Source organism: Geotrypetes seraphini, chromosome 10 (genome assembly GCF_902459505.1).
Source record: "Geotrypetes seraphini chromosome 10, aGeoSer1.1, whole genome shotgun sequence".
In the NCBI taxonomy this organism is placed as follows: Eukaryota; Metazoa; Chordata; class Amphibia; order Gymnophiona; family Dermophiidae; genus Geotrypetes; species Geotrypetes seraphini.
Window position 1 is genome coordinate 8,963,395 of NC_047093.1, and position 20,099 is coordinate 8,983,493.

The 20,099-nt window shown below is 44.2% G+C and overlaps 1 protein-coding gene across 1 annotated transcript in view; it reads right to left on the reverse strand.

Annotated features, from left to right (window-relative positions):
* Nucleotides 1-20,099, reverse strand: part of KIF19 (kinesin family member 19) — a 122,014-nt gene that overhangs the window by 49,116 nt on the left and 52,799 nt on the right. The window contains exons 6-8 of the mRNA XM_033961262.1: nucleotides 10,754-10,879; nucleotides 8,507-8,701; nucleotides 1,459-1,605 (exon numbers count right to left, since the gene is read on the reverse strand). Coding sequence (XP_033817153.1) covers nucleotides 1,459-1,605; nucleotides 8,507-8,701; nucleotides 10,754-10,879 — 468 coding nt within the window. The remainder of the gene's footprint in view (nucleotides 1-1,458; nucleotides 1,606-8,506; nucleotides 8,702-10,753; nucleotides 10,880-20,099) is intronic.

The window sequence follows — 20,099 nt, forward strand, 5'->3', positions numbered from 1 at the left end:
CCCCTTTTAACTCACTAGTAACAACAATTGTGCTTCCATTGATACCCCCTTTTAATTCACTATTAACAACAATTGTGCTTCCATTGTTACCCCCTTTTAATTCACTAGTAACAACAATTGTGCTTCCATTGATACCCCCTTTTAATTCACTAATAACAACAATTGTGCTTCCACTGTTACCCCCTTTCAAATCTTTTGCAAGCCGCCTTACCCTTAACAACCCATGAAATGTAAAAAGGTTCACTACTTACCTCTCCAGCCAATCAATAGTTCTCCCATTGTAACCCCTGTTTTATTAATCTTTTGTACCGCAAGGTAATGGCGGAAATAGAAATCCCTAATGTAATGTAATGTATTTTTCCAATTAACTGCCCCCCTCCCCTTTTTACAAAACCAAAGTGCGTTTTTTAACACCAGCCACGGCGGTAACAGCTCCAATGCTCACAGAATTCCTACGAGCGTCAGAGCTGTTAGATTGCGTTACGGTTTTGTAAAAGTGTGTGTGTGTATGGGGGGGGGGGGAAGTAAGTTTGGCACCTATGAGGCACTTTTATAGAATCATCCTCTTAATCCTTCATTGCCCCAGGTACAAAATAAGTTCCTGCATATATGTAATCGGATCGAATTTACAATTTGTGAGTCGCTCTATGCCTGATTAGGTTCGAAGCAATGTACAATTCGAATGAAACATAGAAACATAGAAAAATGACGGCAGATAAGGGCCATAGCCCATCAAGTCTGCCCACTCCACAGACCCACCCCCCCTGAGTCTGCTCTCCTGGAGATCCCTCTCCTAATGACCCATCCTTAACTCCACCCTCTTAAGGATCCCACATGGGTATCCCTTTTACCCTTAAAATCTGGCACGCTGTTAGCCTCGATTACCTGTATTGGAAGCTTGTTCCAATGATCAACCACTCTTTCGGTGAAGAAATACTTTCTGCCAAAAGAAAGAGAGAGGGGAGAGGAGAAGAAGCAGGAGGTGGGTGGTCTTTGAATGTGTAACCCCAAAAAGGAGCCATTCAAGTCCTGTCCCCTTTCCCCTTGCTAGGGTTACCAGACGTACGGATTTACCCGGACATGTTCTCGTTTTAGAGGGCACGTCCAGGCGTCCGGACTGCATTTCAAAACCCGGCCTTTGTCTGGGATTTGAAAATCAGATCGTGTTGGGAGCGGCATCTGCGCTCCCGACCGAGACGAGCAGGCTGAGGGGGCGTGGCAGGGGTGTGTATGTAACTGGGTGGACCCCGGGGTCCGGATTTTACATGCGTAAAATCTGGTAACCCTACCACTTGCAATATTTTTACAATATTCCTACTTTAATAACACAGGATAGAAGATCTCAACACCCCCCAAATAGCAATAAGAAGCACTGCTTTGTTAGGTTTTCTTTCCCTGCTGTTTTACAGTGAGCGCACATCTCAGAGATGCCAAAGCTGACGGGGTGGGGGGCAGTACCTTCAGAAGCCTGGTGAGTTTGCTGTCACGGTAGTTGACATACTTGTTTGCTGCCTTCTCGGTGAGTGCGTTGATGCAGTTGCCCAGTGCGAGAAGGGATCTATTGATGTGAGCTCCCTCCTTCATTCTTTGTCCCCGGTTCTGAGTCTGCACCATGGGAGAGAACAGAGAAGTCAAAAAAAAAAAAAAAGGCAACGCTGAGCTCAGAGCATAATATTGGATGAGGAGGGGAGCTTCCGGGGTTACAGAGCCCTAGCAAGAGCTCTTCTGCTTGTGAGGGGTTATAAGGGCTTAGAGCCCCAGCAGGACCTCTTGTAGTTGTGGGGGTGGGGTGGGATATGGGGGTGCAAAGCCCCAGCAGGAGCCCTTGTGGTTGGGTTAATCCTAGGGAAGCCATTTCTGCCCTAGGTGTGTGAGAACACATGTGGTTTTACAAGGTCAAGCAGTCTCCTGGCAATCTTGCTATAAATGAGAGGAATGCAGGCGAGAGGCCAGCCTGAGCCAATGTAGCTGCAAAACTTGGCCCTAATGCTCGTCACCAAGAAATTAGGGCATCTCCTGCTTTCTTGTGATAACATTTCTTCTTCAGAGTCTATGATGGCAGCAAAATTGACCCATGACTCGTAGCAATGGTTTTCCCCAGAGCATATTCTGTGTTGGCCTTGCTGTGCAACACCTGATTTAGCAAAAAAACAAACAAAAAACAACACCCCGGAAAGGAGTCAGTCGCAAGGCATGGCGAGTCTGTGCACTTAGCTTTTATTTCATTTTGTAATGTTTTAATCACATTTGAAACTTTATCAGCAAGCCATCCACAGGAAGTCAGGACAAGCGCAAGCACTAGGTGGCGCTGTAAGCTGTTCACAACAGTGGAGAGGCAGAGGCATTGATGCGGCTCGTTACAAAAGGGCGTTTGTTCAGCTTTTGGTACAAATATCTATTTAAAACACGCAGGGATTAGCAGACAGAGCCTCTGCCACTAAATTCAAACTCCTGGAAACAGGTGGTAAAAAAAAATATTCAGAGAAAATGCTCTGCTGTGAGTGGCACGAAATTATTCTGAATTCAGATTTCAGGCCAGACTAGAACTGAAAATGTGTATAGGGTTTTGGGGGTGTCGTGGATAATAAAATACCCCTCTCCGTCCCATAAGGAGAGAAGTTTTGTAAAGATTTTTCACGTGTTAATCCTGTTTAACATGTGGAAATGGCTTTCATATAATTGCAAATACAGAACAAAGAAAAGGAACAACCCCCCCCCCCTGTAAAGTGCAACAAAGAGAGAACAAGTGGGGAGTGGGATAGAACACGTCAACCTTGGGACAAACAAATGTTTATTTTTTATAAATTCAAAATAAATACAGTCAAACCTCGGTTTGCGGGTAACGTGGTTTGCGAGTGTTTTGGAAGATGAGCAAAACACTCCCAAAAATCTTACCTCACAAACCGAGCGCTGTCCCGATACACGAGTGAATTAAGCCGGCTGCCGGCCCGATAACGGAAGCAGTCTCCCCCTACTCCTGACGCTCCCAGCACGCTCCCTTTGGCAATTGTCAGGTGCTATTCTCGTGCGCATGCACCTACGTTCCACGCCATCTTTTTCTTTCTCAACTCCCTCCCCTTCTGCCGCCAGTCGCATCCCCGGCCACGTGCGATCACTTTTAACCAATGAGCGTGGGCCAGTGAGCTACGGCTGTGGCAGTATAGGAGCACACCCTGGAAATCAACGGAGAGGGAAGGTGTCTGTTCCTCTCTGCCCGGGAAATCTACTGTTCTCCGTGTTGCCTGGCTGTGATAAAGGGCTGAGGAGGAGCGGATGGATGCACCATGTCTGCTAGCCCGGGGCTGTCCTTTCCTGCAAGCCTCACCGTCAGTGCCGGTGGTGGCAGCAGTAGAAGAGAAGGGTTGGGGCTTCGCTGACTGTGCATGCTGAGAGGGCAGGGTAGAGGAGACATGCCGGTGAGGAACCGGTACAACCTGGTGGAGGACGGAGGAGATGCATCGTCCTGAAGCAGGGGGAGCTGTATGGGGACCCCGATGGAAGGAAGTGACCCTGCTGAAGGGGCTGTGGCACCCGGACATCATTCAGGCAGGTACCCACCCCTGGGCCACCATAGCAAACCTTGGTTGGGGAACGAATCGTTTGAGTTTACATTATGGCCTATGGGGAACTTTGTTTTGATATACGAGTGCTTTGGATTACAAGCATGCTTCTGGAACGAATTATGCTCGTAAACCAAGGTACCACTGTACATAAATAAAAGCACATGTATAAAAAGTCCTATGGACGTAATGTCCATATATTGTCATGGGCTGGATCCCTTCAATATTACGTCCATAGGATTTTTATACATGTGCTCTCTCCCACTCCCACTTGTTCTCTCTTTGTTTCAAATAATTGCACCATGTGTAAAAAGCATTTGCGTAGACATTCCCCGAGCTGTTGTTTTGGGGATTTGGAGACGGGGGCTGTAGCGACCCCTATGTAAGGTCATGTGCAGAAGTCACACAGAAATGTGCTTCTTTTTTTTTGAGCTGTAAATTTCTGCTCTGGCTTTTATGCACGACTGGAACTGGTTCTGGAAGACTATTTTATACAGATACATAAGTATAGGGTTACCAGATGGCTTTTCAAAACCCGGGTCTAGGGGTCCGGAATTTACTATAGTAAAATCTGGCAACTCTGCATAAGTATCTATGTTGCCTTTATGAAATAGACCCCTGTTTTGACTTCTCACGTCAGCATTGTATTGTACAATCAGGCCCACAATGTGCATTTCTCCTCAAACTACATAGTACCAAAGACTCCACCTTCAAAGAACCTGCATTGTGACCCTGAGCACAGGAACGCTCATTCTCAGATTCTACAAAGGTCACCCAAATTTGTGTGTTTAAATATGAACACAAGGGGGAGACGATTGTGCCAGCAAATCTTCTCCCTCTTGATTCCCGTGCACTTATGTGATGATTTGTCGCGAATGGTGTTGATGACTTGTTAATGATCAAAGTTGGTATGTTGGTGACAACGGTCTCCTGAAGAAGACACTTTATTGTGTCAAAACACCGGCAACATTGCTATTGAGTTACATGTTTTTAAGCTCTGAGAGACCCCGAGGAGACCCTTCATCTTTGAGCCCTGAGGACAGGATTAAAAGACTGTCCTGAAAAGCAAAAACAGGCCAAGCAAAAACTGTGCACAAAAATGGATTTCGCGAAACTCTCACTTTGAAACTTCAGCTTTGCCTTTGACACTCCAAGTTTCCAAGTTTTATTAAAAATTTGATATAACGCTTATATAATTTTTAAGCGATTTATATTAAAAATGATATTTACAAATAAAACATATTAACAATACTATTGTTAATACTGACACAAGAAACACCAGGAGAAAAGGGGAAGAACTACAATTTTTAAAAACAAAGAGACATTCAAGGTAAACACATTAAGGGAGGGGAGGGTTTTTAGCCTTATAAGGCTAGTTTCTGTTAATGGATAATAACAACCATTTCAGAACTTAATTTTGAAAAGCATCATTAAATAGAAATGTTTTAAGAACAATTTTGAATTTATCGAACTGCCTTTCTTCTCTTAATAAAGACGGAAGTCGATTCTAAATTTGTTGGGCTGTAATGGAGAAAATCTCCGTCCAGAGAAGAGCGACTAAGATGGTGAAGGGGTTGGAGGAGCTGCTGCACAGTGAGAGATTAGAGAAACTGGGCCTCTTCTCCCTTGAAAAGAGGAGGCTGAGAGGGGACATGATTGAAACATTCAAGATACTGAAGGGGATAGACTTAGTAGAGAAAGAGAGATTGTTCACCCTCTCCAAGATAAAGAGAACGAAAGGGCACTTTCTAAAGTTAAAAGGGGATAGATTCTGTACAAACGTACGGAAGTTCTTCTTCACCCAGAGAGTGGTAGAAATCTGGAACGCTCTTCCAGAGGCTGTTATAGGGGGAAAACACCCTCCAGGGATTCAAGACAAAGTTAGACAAGTTCCTGCTGAACAAGGATGTATGCTGGTAGGACTAGGCTCAGTTAGGGCGCTAGTCTTTGACCAGAGGGCCGCCGCGTGAGTGGACTGCTGGGCATGATGGACCACTGGTCTGTCCCAGCAGTGGCAATTCTTATGTTAGAAACATAGAAACATAGAAAGATGACGGCAGAAAAGGGCTATAGCCCATCAAGTCTGCCCACTCTACTGACTCTTAAGTCTATACCTAGTGACCAATTCTTCAGATCGACCCTCGTAGGGATCCCATAGGCATCCCATTTATTCTTAAAGTCCAGCACGCTGCTGGCCTCGATCACCTGCACGGAAGCTTATTCCAACGGTCAACCACTCTTTCTGTGAAGAAATACTTCCTGATGTCGCCATGAAATTTCCCGCCCCTGAGTTTGAGCGGATGCCCTCTTGTGGCCGAGGGTCCTTTGAGAAAGAAGATATCATCTTCTACCTCGATAGGTCCTGTGATGTATTTAAATGTCTCAATCATGTCTCCCCTTTCCCTACGTTCCTCTAGAGTGTAAAGCTGCAATTTGTTTAGTCTCTCTTCGTTATGATTTTGTACCGCTGATCTAAGTGTTCGTGAAGTAGCATAAGGCAACAGCAGGCTGTTGTGTTTGCCTGATTTTAAATGTCAGAAGCACTAGTTTGTAGGTTATCCTATGTGGAATTGGTAGCCAGTGGGGGTTTTTTAGGAGGGGTGTGACGTGATCAAACCCTTTTTTGAATTAGTGATGACTTTTTTTTTGCTGCGTTCTGAATAATTTGTAAACATCGTATTTCTTTTTGGGGCATGTTATTATATAAAGAATTGCAATAATCCAATTTTGAAATGACCAGGGGTTGTATTAATATATTAAGGGATGTTGAATCCAGCACTTTTGCTAGAGATCTAATCATTTTTAATTTAAAGAAGCAGTTTTTGACGGTTGAGCTGATCTGATCATGCTGATAGTATCCAAGCAACAGATGCGGAAATTTTAGAGCAAGTTCTGGGACATTTCTACAGACATCAGATAAGGCCTGAGAGCATCACTAAAAGCTGAACTGCTGGACCATGAAAAGACTACAAAATAACTTATGGCTTGACCACTGGATGTTTCACATGTATTCATTGACCGTAGTGCCTAAGATAAAGGAGAATGGAGAAGTGGGAGAGGGCGGGGGCCCTCTGGGAGAAGCAAATGTCATGTCCAGAACAGCTTGTGGTCTGCCCCAACTGACAGGCTGTCATGGGTAGATAAAATTGCTGTCTTTCAGCAACACCAAGCCAGGTAATGACGTACGTCAATAGGGGACATGGCCAATAAGAAATGAAGTATGTAACCACAACCAATCAATTAAAATGCCAGAGGCAACTGCCAATCAAAGTAAGCTAAGGAACCTTTTCATGCAAAGATGTGAAAGTCTAAAGGAAGCTGTAAAATAGAAGTTAGGGTAGAGAAGATTTGGAGCTCTCAGACAAGTATGCATCTGGGGGTATCGCCTCCGCTCCCACAATTGCTGTACAGTGGTGCCTCACACAACGAACTTAATCCGTTCCAGGAGCAAGTTTGTTATGTGAAACGTTCGTTGTGTGAAACGCGTTTTCCCATAAGAATACATGTAAAACAAAATAATTCGTTCTGCAGCCCTACATTTCCCTCCCTCCACCTCACCTTATATGCAGAGTCTGCCGGCCCTCTCCCTCACCCAGCCGCACGCTTCCAAAAAGCTGTGCACGCGCAGCTGCTGGAGTTGATCAATGTTCTCCTCTCCTGCAACTTCCGGTTTCCGGTTGCGTCAGAGGAGAAGATTGAACAACAGAGCATGCGCGCATGCGCTGCTCCCTGAAAGCGTGCGGCTGGCCGAAAAAGAAAGCCGGAAAACTCGGCATCCAAGGTAAGGTGGAGGGAGATGATGGAACACTGCATTCAGACAGGAGGGTGCTGCTGTTCCCGGCTTCGGCGAGAGTAGTTCCGCCCCCCCCCCCGGGCCCCTCGGGCGACTTCGTTGTGTGAAACGAAGTTCGTTATAGGGAGCAAGACAAAAAGTTCGTTATGCGCAGCGTTCGCTGTGCGAGGCGTCCGTTATGCGAGGCACCACTGTATATTCTTGTGATGCATTTCATGTAAGCTGCCTTTGTTTTATGAAATAATTATATGAAACAGCAACTGTGTTGGCATCGAGGTCATTTCAGTGAGAGGTTAAGCAGCCGGCCTTTCAGCTCCATAAACTTTTTTTGTGCTAATAAATTGATGGTCCCTTTGTGGAAGTCATCGTTCAACCCCCACATTCTGTGCGTTTGCTGTTTGCATTGTGGGGATCTCTCCTCTGTTTTTTTGTTTGCTATCTAATTTACTAAATCCAGCCCTAAATGAACAGTTTGATGTGGTGGGAATTTAATCTGGCTTTTAAAGTGAACATAAGAACAGCCTTACTGGGTCAGTTGTCCATCTAGCCCAGTATCCCGACTTCATGGTGGCCAATCCAGGTCACTAGTATCTGGCCAAACCCAAGGAGTAGCAATTTCCATGCTACCGATCTAGGATAAGCAATGGCTTCCCCCATGTCTTTCTCAAAAACAGACTATGGACTTTTCCTCCAGGAACTTGTCCAAACCTTTCTTAAAATCACCTATGCTATCTGCTCTTACCACAACCTCTGGCAATGTGTTCCAGAGCTTAACTATTCTCTGAGTGAAAAAAAATATTTCCTCCTATTGGTTTTAAAAGTATTTCCCTGTAACTTCATCGAGTGCCCTGATCACTGGTCCCTGGTCCCAGCCCTAACTATGAACAATGATTCTGCACTAGCTCCAAGTCTGATGCAACCATTTGGAGTATAAAATCCCACAGATAATTAAACAGAAGGATATGTCAAATACACTACACACATATAATTGTGTAAGCCAGCTCCCAAATGCTTTTTCTTATTTTTTGTGGCAATAAATTATTGTCGGATTCCATTCCAGTTATTATCCCACTAAAAACATGGATAATGCCTCAGCATTTTAGCACCCAGCACTGCCCTCAGTCAAAATCTCTTGGGGTAAGAATTCCAGTACCTGAGATGCCCGTTCAGATCCTGCCAAGTCAATCATAAAGAGCCGTCCAACCCGCACTTCCTCGAGAATGTTCTTTACACGGCTCTTCTGTCGCACAGTCACCTGGAGCACTGCATGGGACCGAGATGATGTCTTATTAGCTGCTGTAGGCTCCTGGGTTCTTTGCTTGTTGCCTTTCATAAGTAGCTGCATTATCTGGAAAAAAAAAGAGTAAATAACCACACCTGTGTGTCTCTGAGTTCATTCATCTACCAATCATCCATCCATCCACCATTTACCCATCCATCCACCAATCAGTCACCTATCCAGTCATCCATCAAGCCAGATATGATCCATCCTTCAAACCACTTACACATAATTTATCCATACATCCACCCATCAAGCCAGATGTAATCCTTCCATCTAGGGATTGACAGGCTCAGGGGATGGGTACAAGAATACAAAGCCTGTCACCTCTAGGACTGGAGAGCTCAGGGGATGGACACAGGGATACAGAACCTGCCACCTCTAGGATGGACACATTATTCACTCATCCATAATTTGTCTACCTAGTCATCCATCCATTCTGCCATCCATGAAGCCAGGCATGATCTATCCTTTAAATCCCACTCATTATTTATCCATCCAGCCATCTATCAACTATTCATCTGTCTACTTATTCATCTATCTACCCACCTAGCTGTCAGTCATAGAAACATAGAAGATGACGGCAGATAAGGGCCATAGCCCATCAGGTCTGCCCACTCTACTGACCCACCCCCAAGTCTACTATCCTAGGGATCCCACTCCTGGTGACAGGTTCCCTTGGCTTAACCCTCTAAGGGATCCCACATGGGCATCCCATTTGCTCTTAAATTCTTGCACGCTGTTTGCCTCGATCACCTGCACTGGGAGCTCGTTCCAAGGATCAACCATTCAGCCATTCATAATGTCAGACATAATCCATCTTCTACGACTACTACTAATCATTTCTATAGTGCTACTAGACCTATGCAGTGCTGTACACATTATATGGAGGTACTTTTGCTGTCCCCAGTGGGCTCACAATCCAATTCTTGCACCCAGGGCAACTTCTAACCACTAACACATCATTCACTCATCCAGTCATCCATCATCTGCCCACCCCTCCACCTATCAATGTTTCTTCACTCACTTAGTCATCTATGGTCTAATTTCCTAGCCATGTGTTCTATCTACTCATCAGTTAATCACCCTTCCACTCACCCATTAAGTTTAATATGACCTATTGAGCCATCCAGCCACACATCATTCACTCAACTAGTCATCAGTCATCTATCCACAAATCATTCACTCATCCACCAAGCCACAAGTGATCCATGCGTTCAATCACCCAGATCTCACCCACCCATCCAGTCATTCACCATCTACCCACCTAGTCATTCATCCACCCATCAACCCATTGACTAAACATCTATCCCTTCAACTATGATCCCATCCATTCATCATCCACAGCTATTCATGGACCCTCTAGCCAGCCATCCATCATCTGTGTTTGAACCTTCATTCTTTCATCTACCCACCCATCGTGCAACAATCCATCTGCCATCAAATATTTTGATATTTTTGGTGTGTGTCTTTTAATGTCTCCCATCAGTCAATCTGTCTTTCCACTTCACTGTATAACATTTGTTGATTTATCAGCCCAGTCACATAGATGAGTAATTAGCCAGATGTGTGTTGCGCTATCATGTTGGCCAAAAGTCAATTACATTTCCTAAACTAATAAACATGATTAACACCTGCTTGTTTCCTTTAATTAATTTGTTACTGCATTATTTAAAGCAAATAAGAACTGAAGTGATTGAGTTTCTGCATTGGAGTGTATGGCGCAGTGGTTAAAGCTACAGTCTCAGCACCCTGAGGTTGTGGGTTCAAACCCATGCTGCTCCTTGTGACCCTGGGCAAGTCACTTAATCCCCCCATTGCCCCAGGTGCATTAGATAGATTGTGAGCCCACAAAGACAGATAGGGAAAATGCTTGAGTACCTGAATAAATTCATGTAAACCATTCTGAGCTCCCGTGGGAGAACAGTTTAGAAAACTGAATAAATAAAATATTGTATTTTCCTTATATTGTCATGTTATATTTAAGTGTTGTATTTTATCAGTAATATTTCTTGTGTTTTACTGTACAGTGTTTAGAAATAGCTGACTTCTGGTATATAAATTCATTTCAAATCAATGTGAGAATGCCATGAGCCGCCAATCTCACTGGGGCTGTAATACCTCTTTGGCATTGATGGTAGAGACTTCAGTAATACCAGCCACCTGGATCACCCCTTTTGAGTCCTCTCTCAGGTCCAGGTACCCCAAAGATGGGTTTAGCAAGTCACGGATCATCTCATTGTATATCTATTGCAGCCAGAGAGAAGACAACACAGTGAGAAGCTGAGTTTTTATAACAAATGAAGTGTCAGAACTCAAGTAGAGACAGACTGTTTCACCACCAGACAATTCTGCTCTGAAATCAAGGGGGAGCTGTTCAAGTACTTTAAAAGGCCTGAATCCAAAGAGCTTACATAGAATACACTTTCCAGAACCAGATTAAAGTTGGTGTCTGAATGCTCCAGAACTGGGAGGTTCAGGGGATGGGCAAAGAGATATACAGACCCCCTACCACCTTTAGGACTAGGGGAGGTTCAGTGGATGGACACGGGGTGCAGAATTTGCCACCTCTAGAATGGGGAAGTTCAGGGGATGGGCAAAGAGATATTCAGACTCCCCTACCACATTTAGGACTAGGGGAGGTTCAGTGGATGGACACGGGGTGCAGAATTTGCCACCTCTAGAATGGGGAAGTTCAGGGGATGGGCAAAGAGATATTCAGACCCCCTACCACCTTTAGGACTAGGGGAGGTTCAGTAGATGGACACGGGGTACAGAATTTGCCACCTCTAGAATGGGGAGGTTCAGGGGATGGGCAAAGAGATATTCAGACCCCCTACCACCTTTAGGACTAGGGGAGGTTCAGTGGATGGACACGGGGATACAGAACTTGCCACCTCTAAGATGGGGAGGTTCAGGAGATGGGCTCTATAAAGGTCGCCCGAATTGGGCACAGATCCATGCGCTAATTAGAGAGCTGTTAACAACCAATTACCAATGATCTACCTAAATTGTCTTGCATGCAACTCAAAAGGGATGTGACCAGGGCAGGGCAGGGGCAAAATAGGGTCATTGACGCGCCCAACCGCGTTTGGTTGCGTACCACCATTTACACCAGGTTTCAGCAGGCGTAAGTCCGACCACCCGCACAGGGATCTTCGCTAAACGCTATTCTATAGAGGTCGCTTAGCAACCTGGCTCAGAACTGCAGGATTTGCTGACTGCCCTCTCTATCTCTCCTTGGGCAAAAAGAAAGGAAAGGCCACTTCTGATAAGTGTGGGAAGTTGCAGGCAGAGGGTATGGCCCAGACCCCAGGTTTACACTCTTCGGCAGTCTCTCTTCATGACACTGATGTTCAGGGGACAGCAGCTCCATATTAGCTGATCTGTTAGTGGCTGATTAACCTCTTGTGATCCTAGAAGCAGCAAAATGAATCCCTTGAGAATCTCCAGGCCTCCCCCCCCTCCCCCCTTCAGTCTCGGTAGGGTGAATCCTGTCCCTCCCTCTGATTCTCCTTTCTCTCTTGCCTGCTTCGCTGTTTACTTTCTGTAACTTGTTATATGGGCAAATATTGTCCCGGCTTGCCTGAGCAGCGTGCATGAGCGCACCTGTTTCCAAGGCGATTATCTGCTTATAACACGCGTCAGGGCGGCACTCAGCAGGGCAAAGGTTATGCGGATCGCAAAGAAGCAGTAACGTAAAGGGCCAATAGAGAGGACAGGTGTGATGTGAAAAAGGGTGTGCAGGGCATTTTCCCAAGCAAGCACCTGTTCCCACCTTCCTCGTGCACTTCTACGGGTCACTCATGCACCTCTGCAGACATGCATTTCTTTATTTCTTTCTTTATTTGTTTTTGTCAGCCTTTTGTTCTTTTCTGCCTGTTTCTTCTGACTTTGTGCATTATTATTATTTTATTTCTTAGGGTTTCTTTACTGCTTTTTTGTACATCAGGAATAGGTCAAACATTGGGGGGGGAGGGGGAGAAAATTTCCTTAGTGCATCTAAGCCCGGCTTTGGATGTATCTCACAAGATGTTCAAATATCAGGGCGGGAAAACATCCATTTTCAAAATTGCTAGATGTCTAGATTTCTTAAAATGAAAATGACCTATTTGGACATCTTAGCCCTCCGGATTTCCCCAGACGGCTTTTCAAAACCCGACACTTTGAGTTTTGAAAAGCCTTCTCAAATCGCGTTGGACAGTGAGGAAGTCCACGCATGCGTGGGCATACAGGGCAGGGATGGGTGGAACTGGGGGGGCCTGGGGGTAGGTCTAGGGGGGGGTCCAGATTTTCCAATTGGAAAATCTGGCAACCCTACCCTTAGGATGTCTAACTTTTTGGCTATTTTCAAATACAAAAACGTCCTGGTTCAAAAAAATCAAACCCACTTGGATGTGAGAGAGGCCAGCGTCTTAATGGACTGGCCACGCAGACATCCCAACAGGGCAGTGGGGCACGTTAGAGGGCACTGCTGTGAACTTCATATAAAGGGTGCCAAGTACATATTTCACCAGAAACCCCTTTTAGTGTACGGTGATCCCTCTAAAACTGCCCCAAAACCTACTATACCCCCTTGTCTACCATTCCAACAGACCTTATCACCTATAAGGGTCACCTGTTTGGCAGTACAGTAGGTTTTGGGTAGGTTTTGCTAGGCTCACACTTTCCACCATAAATGTAGTGGTTAGAGGGGAGGAGCTAAGATGGTGGCAACCTGGTTTCAGCGTTCCTGAATGGTTTTTGATGCGCATTACTTTAGTTCCTCAATATGCCGCACACCAAAAGAAAAGGTGGTATGCGGCCTGCTTCTTTGATGGCAAGGATCTCTTCTCCGGCACAGCAGTCAATTTTGAGGTTCACCGCCACCACTGGTCCCATTGTGTCTCTGGGGGAAAGAGACCCAGAGCACTTGGACCTGGACGTCACCTTATCTCCTGTGCGGCTAAATGAACCTCGTGAGATTTTCGCTGGGGAAACCCCGTTTCGAGGGGCTCTAGCTGCGGTGGAGGCAGGAGAGGAAAGAAACCTGGGAGGGATTTCTTTTCCATTGGTGGTGACTTTGGAGAGCATTTGGGAGGCTCTCTCAAGGTTGACCAACACAGCAGCCAAATCTTCTCAAGAAATTGTCACACTTGTGAGTACAGTGGATAATCTGGAGAGAAAAAGAGGAGGAACAAAGGAAGAATTTGCCTCTGAATTGAAAATTGTTAAAAAGAATGTTAAGACCCTGCAGAATTTAACATCTGGGATCACTAAAGATAAGAATTTATTAAATAGAAAAATTGAACAAATTGAAAATTATAATCGTAGATTGAATCTGTGTTTGTTAAATTTTCCAAAGTCTCTGGGTATAACTCCCATGAAAATCTTAAAAAAATATCTTAGAACATAAGAATAGCTTTACTGGGTCAGATCAATGGTCCATCCTCACGGTTACCAATCCAGGTCACTAGTACCTGGCCAAAACCCAAAGAATAGCAAGATTCCGGACTCCCAGAGAGTAACAAGATTCTAGAATCCCAAAGAGTAGCAACATTCCATACAGAATCTCAAAGAATAGCAAGATTCCGGAATCCCAGAGAGTAACAAGATTCTAGAATCCCAAAGAGTAGCAACATTCCATACAGAATCCCAAAGAATAGCAAGATTCCGGAATCCCAGAGAGTAACAAGATTCTAGAATCCCAAAGAGTAGCAACATTCCATACAGAATCTCAAAGAATAGCAAGATTCTAGAGTCCCAAAGAATAGCAACATTCCATACAGAATTTCAAAGACTAGCAAGATTCTGGAATCCCAGAGAGTAGCAAGATTCTAGAATCTCCAAAAAGTAGCAACATTCCATTCAGAATCTCAAAGAATAGCAAGATTCCGGATTCCCAGAGAGTAACAAGATTCTAGAATCCCAAAGAATAGCAACATTCCATATAGAATCTCAAAGAATAGCAAGATTCCGGATTCCCAGAGAGTAACAAGATTCTAGAATCCCAAAGAATAGCAACATTCCATATAGAATCTCAAAGAATAGCAAGATTCCGGAATCTCAGAGAGTAACAAGATTCTAGAATCCCAAAGAGTAGCAACATTCCATGCTACCGATCCAGGGCAAGCAGTGGCTTCCCCCGTGTCTTTCTCAATAACAGACTATGGACTTTTCCTCCAGGAACTTGTCCAAACCTTTCTTAAAACCAGCTACGTTATCCACTCGTACCACAACTTCTGACAATGCATTCCAGAGCTTAACTATTCCCTGTAACTTCATCAAGTGCCCCCTAGACTTTGTATTTTTGATGGAGTGAAAAATCGACCCACTCGTACCCGTTCTACTCCACTCAGGATTTTGTAGACTTCAATCCTATCTCTCCTCAGCCATCTCTTTTCCAAGCTGAAGAGCCCTAACCCTCATACGAGAGGCGTTCCATCCCCTTTACCATCTTATTGAAATTTTCCCCTGAAAATATTCCTCCAGTCAATCAAATTTAGTATTTACCAGCAAAAAAAGAACATGGGACTGAGCTCAGAATTTGAAAGAGGCTCTGAATGTTACCCAGTTGCTTGAAACATCTTTATCTGAAATGTCTGAAAGAGCAACTTTACTTGTGTCTTTAGTTTTTGAACAAGACACTAACACAATATTAAGACTGTATTTTCGTAACTCCCAGTGTTATTCTATGAGATCAGAAAGTGTAACTCTTGGTGCCTCATTCTTTTTATTTTTTCCGAAAAAGCCCACCAAGAAAAGAAGTGTCAGCTCCTTTCAAGTACATCATATCGCAATAAGATAATATATCGGTAACAAACATGGAAGCATCATACAATACAGTCTTCTAACCGTAATGAGTAGCAAAACAGAGAAGTTGATAGGGCAATGGATTCTGCATATTAAACCATAAGTTAGGCGAAAATATAATACCAAAAAGATACAAAAACTAAGCAAAACCAGGTATTATAAATGTTGAAAGGGTCATTGTTGAGTCCTGAAAATTCAGCAGAGAAGAAACACCAATGAGAAATGCAAATGAGTCAAGCAATTAGGAAGAGATCTAACAAATCTATGTTCCAAAATCCTCAGCACAATAGTCCACTAGTATCGACCATGTTTTATTGTAAGTGGATAGTGATTTAGCGCGTTCTGCCATATATCGTTCATATTTAACATGGAGGCATACCGAAGTCCACCATTGAGTGAAGCTGAGCTTTGAGAAGTCTTTCCAATTGTGCAAGATTAATTGAAGTGCTAGAAAAATTAAAAGAGTCAGAAGGCGATCATGAAACAAAGATAAAGGTGAGGATAGTGCCGAGGATCCCAGAATTAACACATCTAAGGTAAAGGGGTCATTAATACGGAAAATTATGGTAATCATATTCCAAATAGAGGACCAAAAAGTCTGTAGATGGGGACAATCATATATCATATGTCGTAAGGAGCCGTCGGAGGATGCCTCATTCTTGTTAGGAGAATGTGGCACAGTGGTTAGAGCTACAACCTTCGGTTATTGTCAGTTAACAGCTCATTAGCCAATCAAGTTGTGGTTCAAGAATCTGGGAGTAGGTGCTCCAATGAGGTAAATGGTGGTTAGGTGCTTAATTGTACTTAAGTTAGAGTCTATGAGGGTCATTTTCGAAAGGGTCGCCTAAGTCCGATTTGGATGTTTCCTGCTACATGTCCAAAGTCCGAAGTAGAGAAATGTCCATTCTCAAAAGCTGAACCTCTAGACATCCAAAAATTGTTTTTGGAAAATTGTCTACTTGGACATCCAGGCTGACAGGACATCTGATCCTTAGGACACCTGACTTTATACCCCATTTGGACGTGGGAGCGGCTGTCATTGCGATGGACTGGCCACACAGACGTGCCAACAGAGCAGCGGGATACCTTAGAGGACACGACTGTGAATTTCACATAAAGAGTGCCAGAGGTACCTCACCATATACCTCTTACAATCAGGGTCGGATTTTCCTATAGGCTAACTAGGCTTCAGCCTAGGGCCTCAAGATCAAGAGGGGCCTACATTCAAATTGTTAGCAAAATTAAAACTACACTATTCTAAAAACAGTGAACACTAAAACACTGAACCGAAAATAAGGAGAAATTCTACGCATATGACTAATAAACCAACATAAAAATGTATTGGTTAAGGTCAACGCGTTTGGCTCATTTTATATACTAGATTGCACCAAAGTATAGTTCATACGTTCACTGATTGCTATGGCAAATATTGACCTGCCTTATGCTACTAAGCTCTGGTTTGTTCTTGCATCAATAAAGTGTAGATTGGAACAGACAAACGAACAGACCTATTGATATCCCGACGTTTGGTTATATTCGTGTTACTTCGATAATATGAAACACGTGTTAATGTTATTAGAAAAGATTCTTATTTTAGGATTGCGTACACGATCATTTGATTCTCGCCTTTTGAGTTCAGTAGATTCAATACTTTAGTGAAGTGTTTATAGACAATTGAAAAAATTTTTTGTGACAATATCTTCATTTCGCGGAATTCTAAGTGAGTTCTTAACATATGTTTTAATTTGCATATTTTAAAATGTATATTACGTGCTTTATTTTATATTTTCATGATTATATCATAAATAATAAAATCTGCTTCGGGATCGGAACCAGCTCTGGCCGCAATGGGGCGCCGACTCGGCTTCTCCCTTTCTTTTTCTCGCCCTGGGAGGAGGATCAGGGAGGGAAAGACGTCAGTCCGGAAACAGCTGGGCAAAGCCCAGCCCCGCGGGGAGAGAGGCAAAACGTGGATCCGTCAGGACAAGACAGGCCCAGACTGGCATTGGAGGTGTGTGGGGGGTGTGTGGGGGATTTCAGTTAAAGGGGGATGGGAGGCAGGCAGGCTGGCATTGGAGGGGGTGGGGGGGTTCAATGGGAGGTGAAAGGGCCTCATAAGTGGAATAGCCTAGGGCCTCTTTTCATCTAAATCCGGCCCTGCTTACAATTTATGGTGAGCCCTCCAAAATGCTCCCCAAACCTACTAGACCCACCTTTCTACCATCTCAATAGCCTTTATGACTGTAGGTGGCACCTATATGGCAGTAGAGTAGGGTTTTGGTGGGTTTTAGTGGGCTCACACTTTCCACCATAAATGCAGTGGTCAGAGTGGCTTATGGACCTGGGTCTTCCTCTCTATGGTTCACTAGCCCAACCACCAGGTTACTTAAGACAACCGTGTGATGCTCTACTAGGCTTTCCCATACCAATCACTGCTGTTCTATAGACAGGAATGTACGCTTGCATTCAGATTTTGGGGTTGGTGGGAGGGGGTTAGTGAGCAGTGGTGAAGTGTGTGTGGGGGGGGGTCATACCTTAATGTATCCACTGGCCATCTGATCAGTTTGGGTACTTTGTGTCTAAGTTCTGCCCATGATGTCTTGGAAAAGGTTTGATCGTCGTCGCAAGATGTCCAAGTTAAATCTGCCCAAAGCCCGCCCAAAATTCATCCATTACACAGCTCCCAACACGCCCCCTGGAATTCTGGGCGCACAGCAGATGAAATGTCTCGTTAGTTTCAATTATTGACACTTGGACATGCTGATGATTAGGACGTCCGAGTGCCAACTGAGGTGGGTTTTTGGACATTTTAGATTTTGGATTATGAACCCCTGTGTGTTTTAGAACATAACTGCATGTGTATGTGAATGTGGACGGGGCATGAGCGGGGCATGGGCATAGCACAAAGAATTCTGTGACGCTGCACTCCTGCGTGCCAACATTTAAGTGCTAATATTTACATCTTTCTCTTACATGATGTAAGTTTTGGTGCCTAAATGGCGTACCCTGAATAAATCCATGTAAACCGTTCTGAGCTCCCTGGGGAAAACGGTATAGAAAATTGAATGAATAGATAAATGTCAGCACCCAAATGCCAGTCTAAGGCTCTGTTCTATAACAGAAACCGGGAGCCTAGATGCCACTTTAAAATGCTCCTCTCCACACAGATTTTGGGCACTACAAAGCTATTTATTGGCTGTAGTGCAGTGGACAGGGCACCAGGGGGCGTTGCTGTACATGGTGGGATTTCAGATTGGTATCGATCTGTGGGGGAGGAAGGTGATCAGATGGTGAACTCCAGGCACCAAAATACCATATATGCTCAAATATAAACCGATCTGAATATGAATCTATATTTATTTCAAAGAGCTCAGGACAGGTTACAGATTAACATACATAATACACAGTATATTCCATAGTTACAGTACAAGGTTGGGTTTTTTTCCCCTAGTATAAGTTTTTATCCTAACTCAACACAAACTAGGGATCTAATACCAATATCCCTAATACAGTACTCCCCCCCCCAATTCACAGGGGTTCCATTGCAGGAACCCCCATGAATTTTGAAAAGCCGTAGATGCAGTTTTTCACCTGTCAAAAGGCAGGGGAGGCAGGAGAGGGCAGCTGGAGCACCGGCGGGTGAAGAAAATCACTCGTGGTCTGCTCCGACCGCCTCTTCCTGTAGTAAAGTCGGGCTACACCAATCAGGAGCTGCTTTGACACGCAGCTCCTGATTGGTCTAGCCCGACTTTACTACAGGAAGAGGCGGTCGGAGCAGAAAGCAAATGAGCTAGTCCGCGATACAGTTTACAGGTTAAATTTGTCACAATTACAGTACAAGATTTTTTATCCTAATCTGACGCATACCGAGGATCTTATGTCAATATACATTTCTTTGTAATTTTTCGGTCATGGGAGTTAGGTGAACAGGAATGTTTGCCTAAAGCTGGAGAGTCCTTCAAAGGATCTTATCTATGGGGCAGTTGATTCCAGTGGGTCGGTATGAAGTGTGAGTAGGAATGTCATTTGGCGGTTTGCACGACCAGGGGGCGTTTTGAGGCGTATTACTTCCTGGGAACGGAGGGACATATTTGGCATGTATGGAGCAAGCTTGGCCATCACGTAGCCCGGCACCATATCATGCAAGGATTTGATCGCTAGCATCAGACCATTGAAGGCACATCGTTTGGCCATGGGCAGTCAGTGAATTGACGACAGAGCATGAGAGACTGGGTTTGTGGAGATGGAGGTTTTTTAGAAGTCTGATTGCTGCGCTTTGTACATGCTGAAGACATGTTTCAAGTTTCAAGTTTATTTAGTATTTTGATTAGCTCGCATAGTCCAAATCCAATGCGAATTACACATGTTCAAAATTTTTTTAAAAACCAAGACATTATAACTAACAGACATAATATTCATTACCAATACAATGGTGTATGTAAGGAAGGAAAGGGATAAAAACAATAAGCATAAATACAATTTTTAAAAAAACTAAGAGTAAAAATAAAACTAGGGAAGGGTTAAGACACAAAAGGTCAGGGAACAAATACCCGTTCTTTGCCATGAAACCATTGAATAAGGGGAAAAAGGTCAACTCGGATATATACCGAAGATTTATATTCGTGACCTGTCAGGTTCTGCACCTAGCCCCCCTCCCTCTCCTGCCAAGATCTGC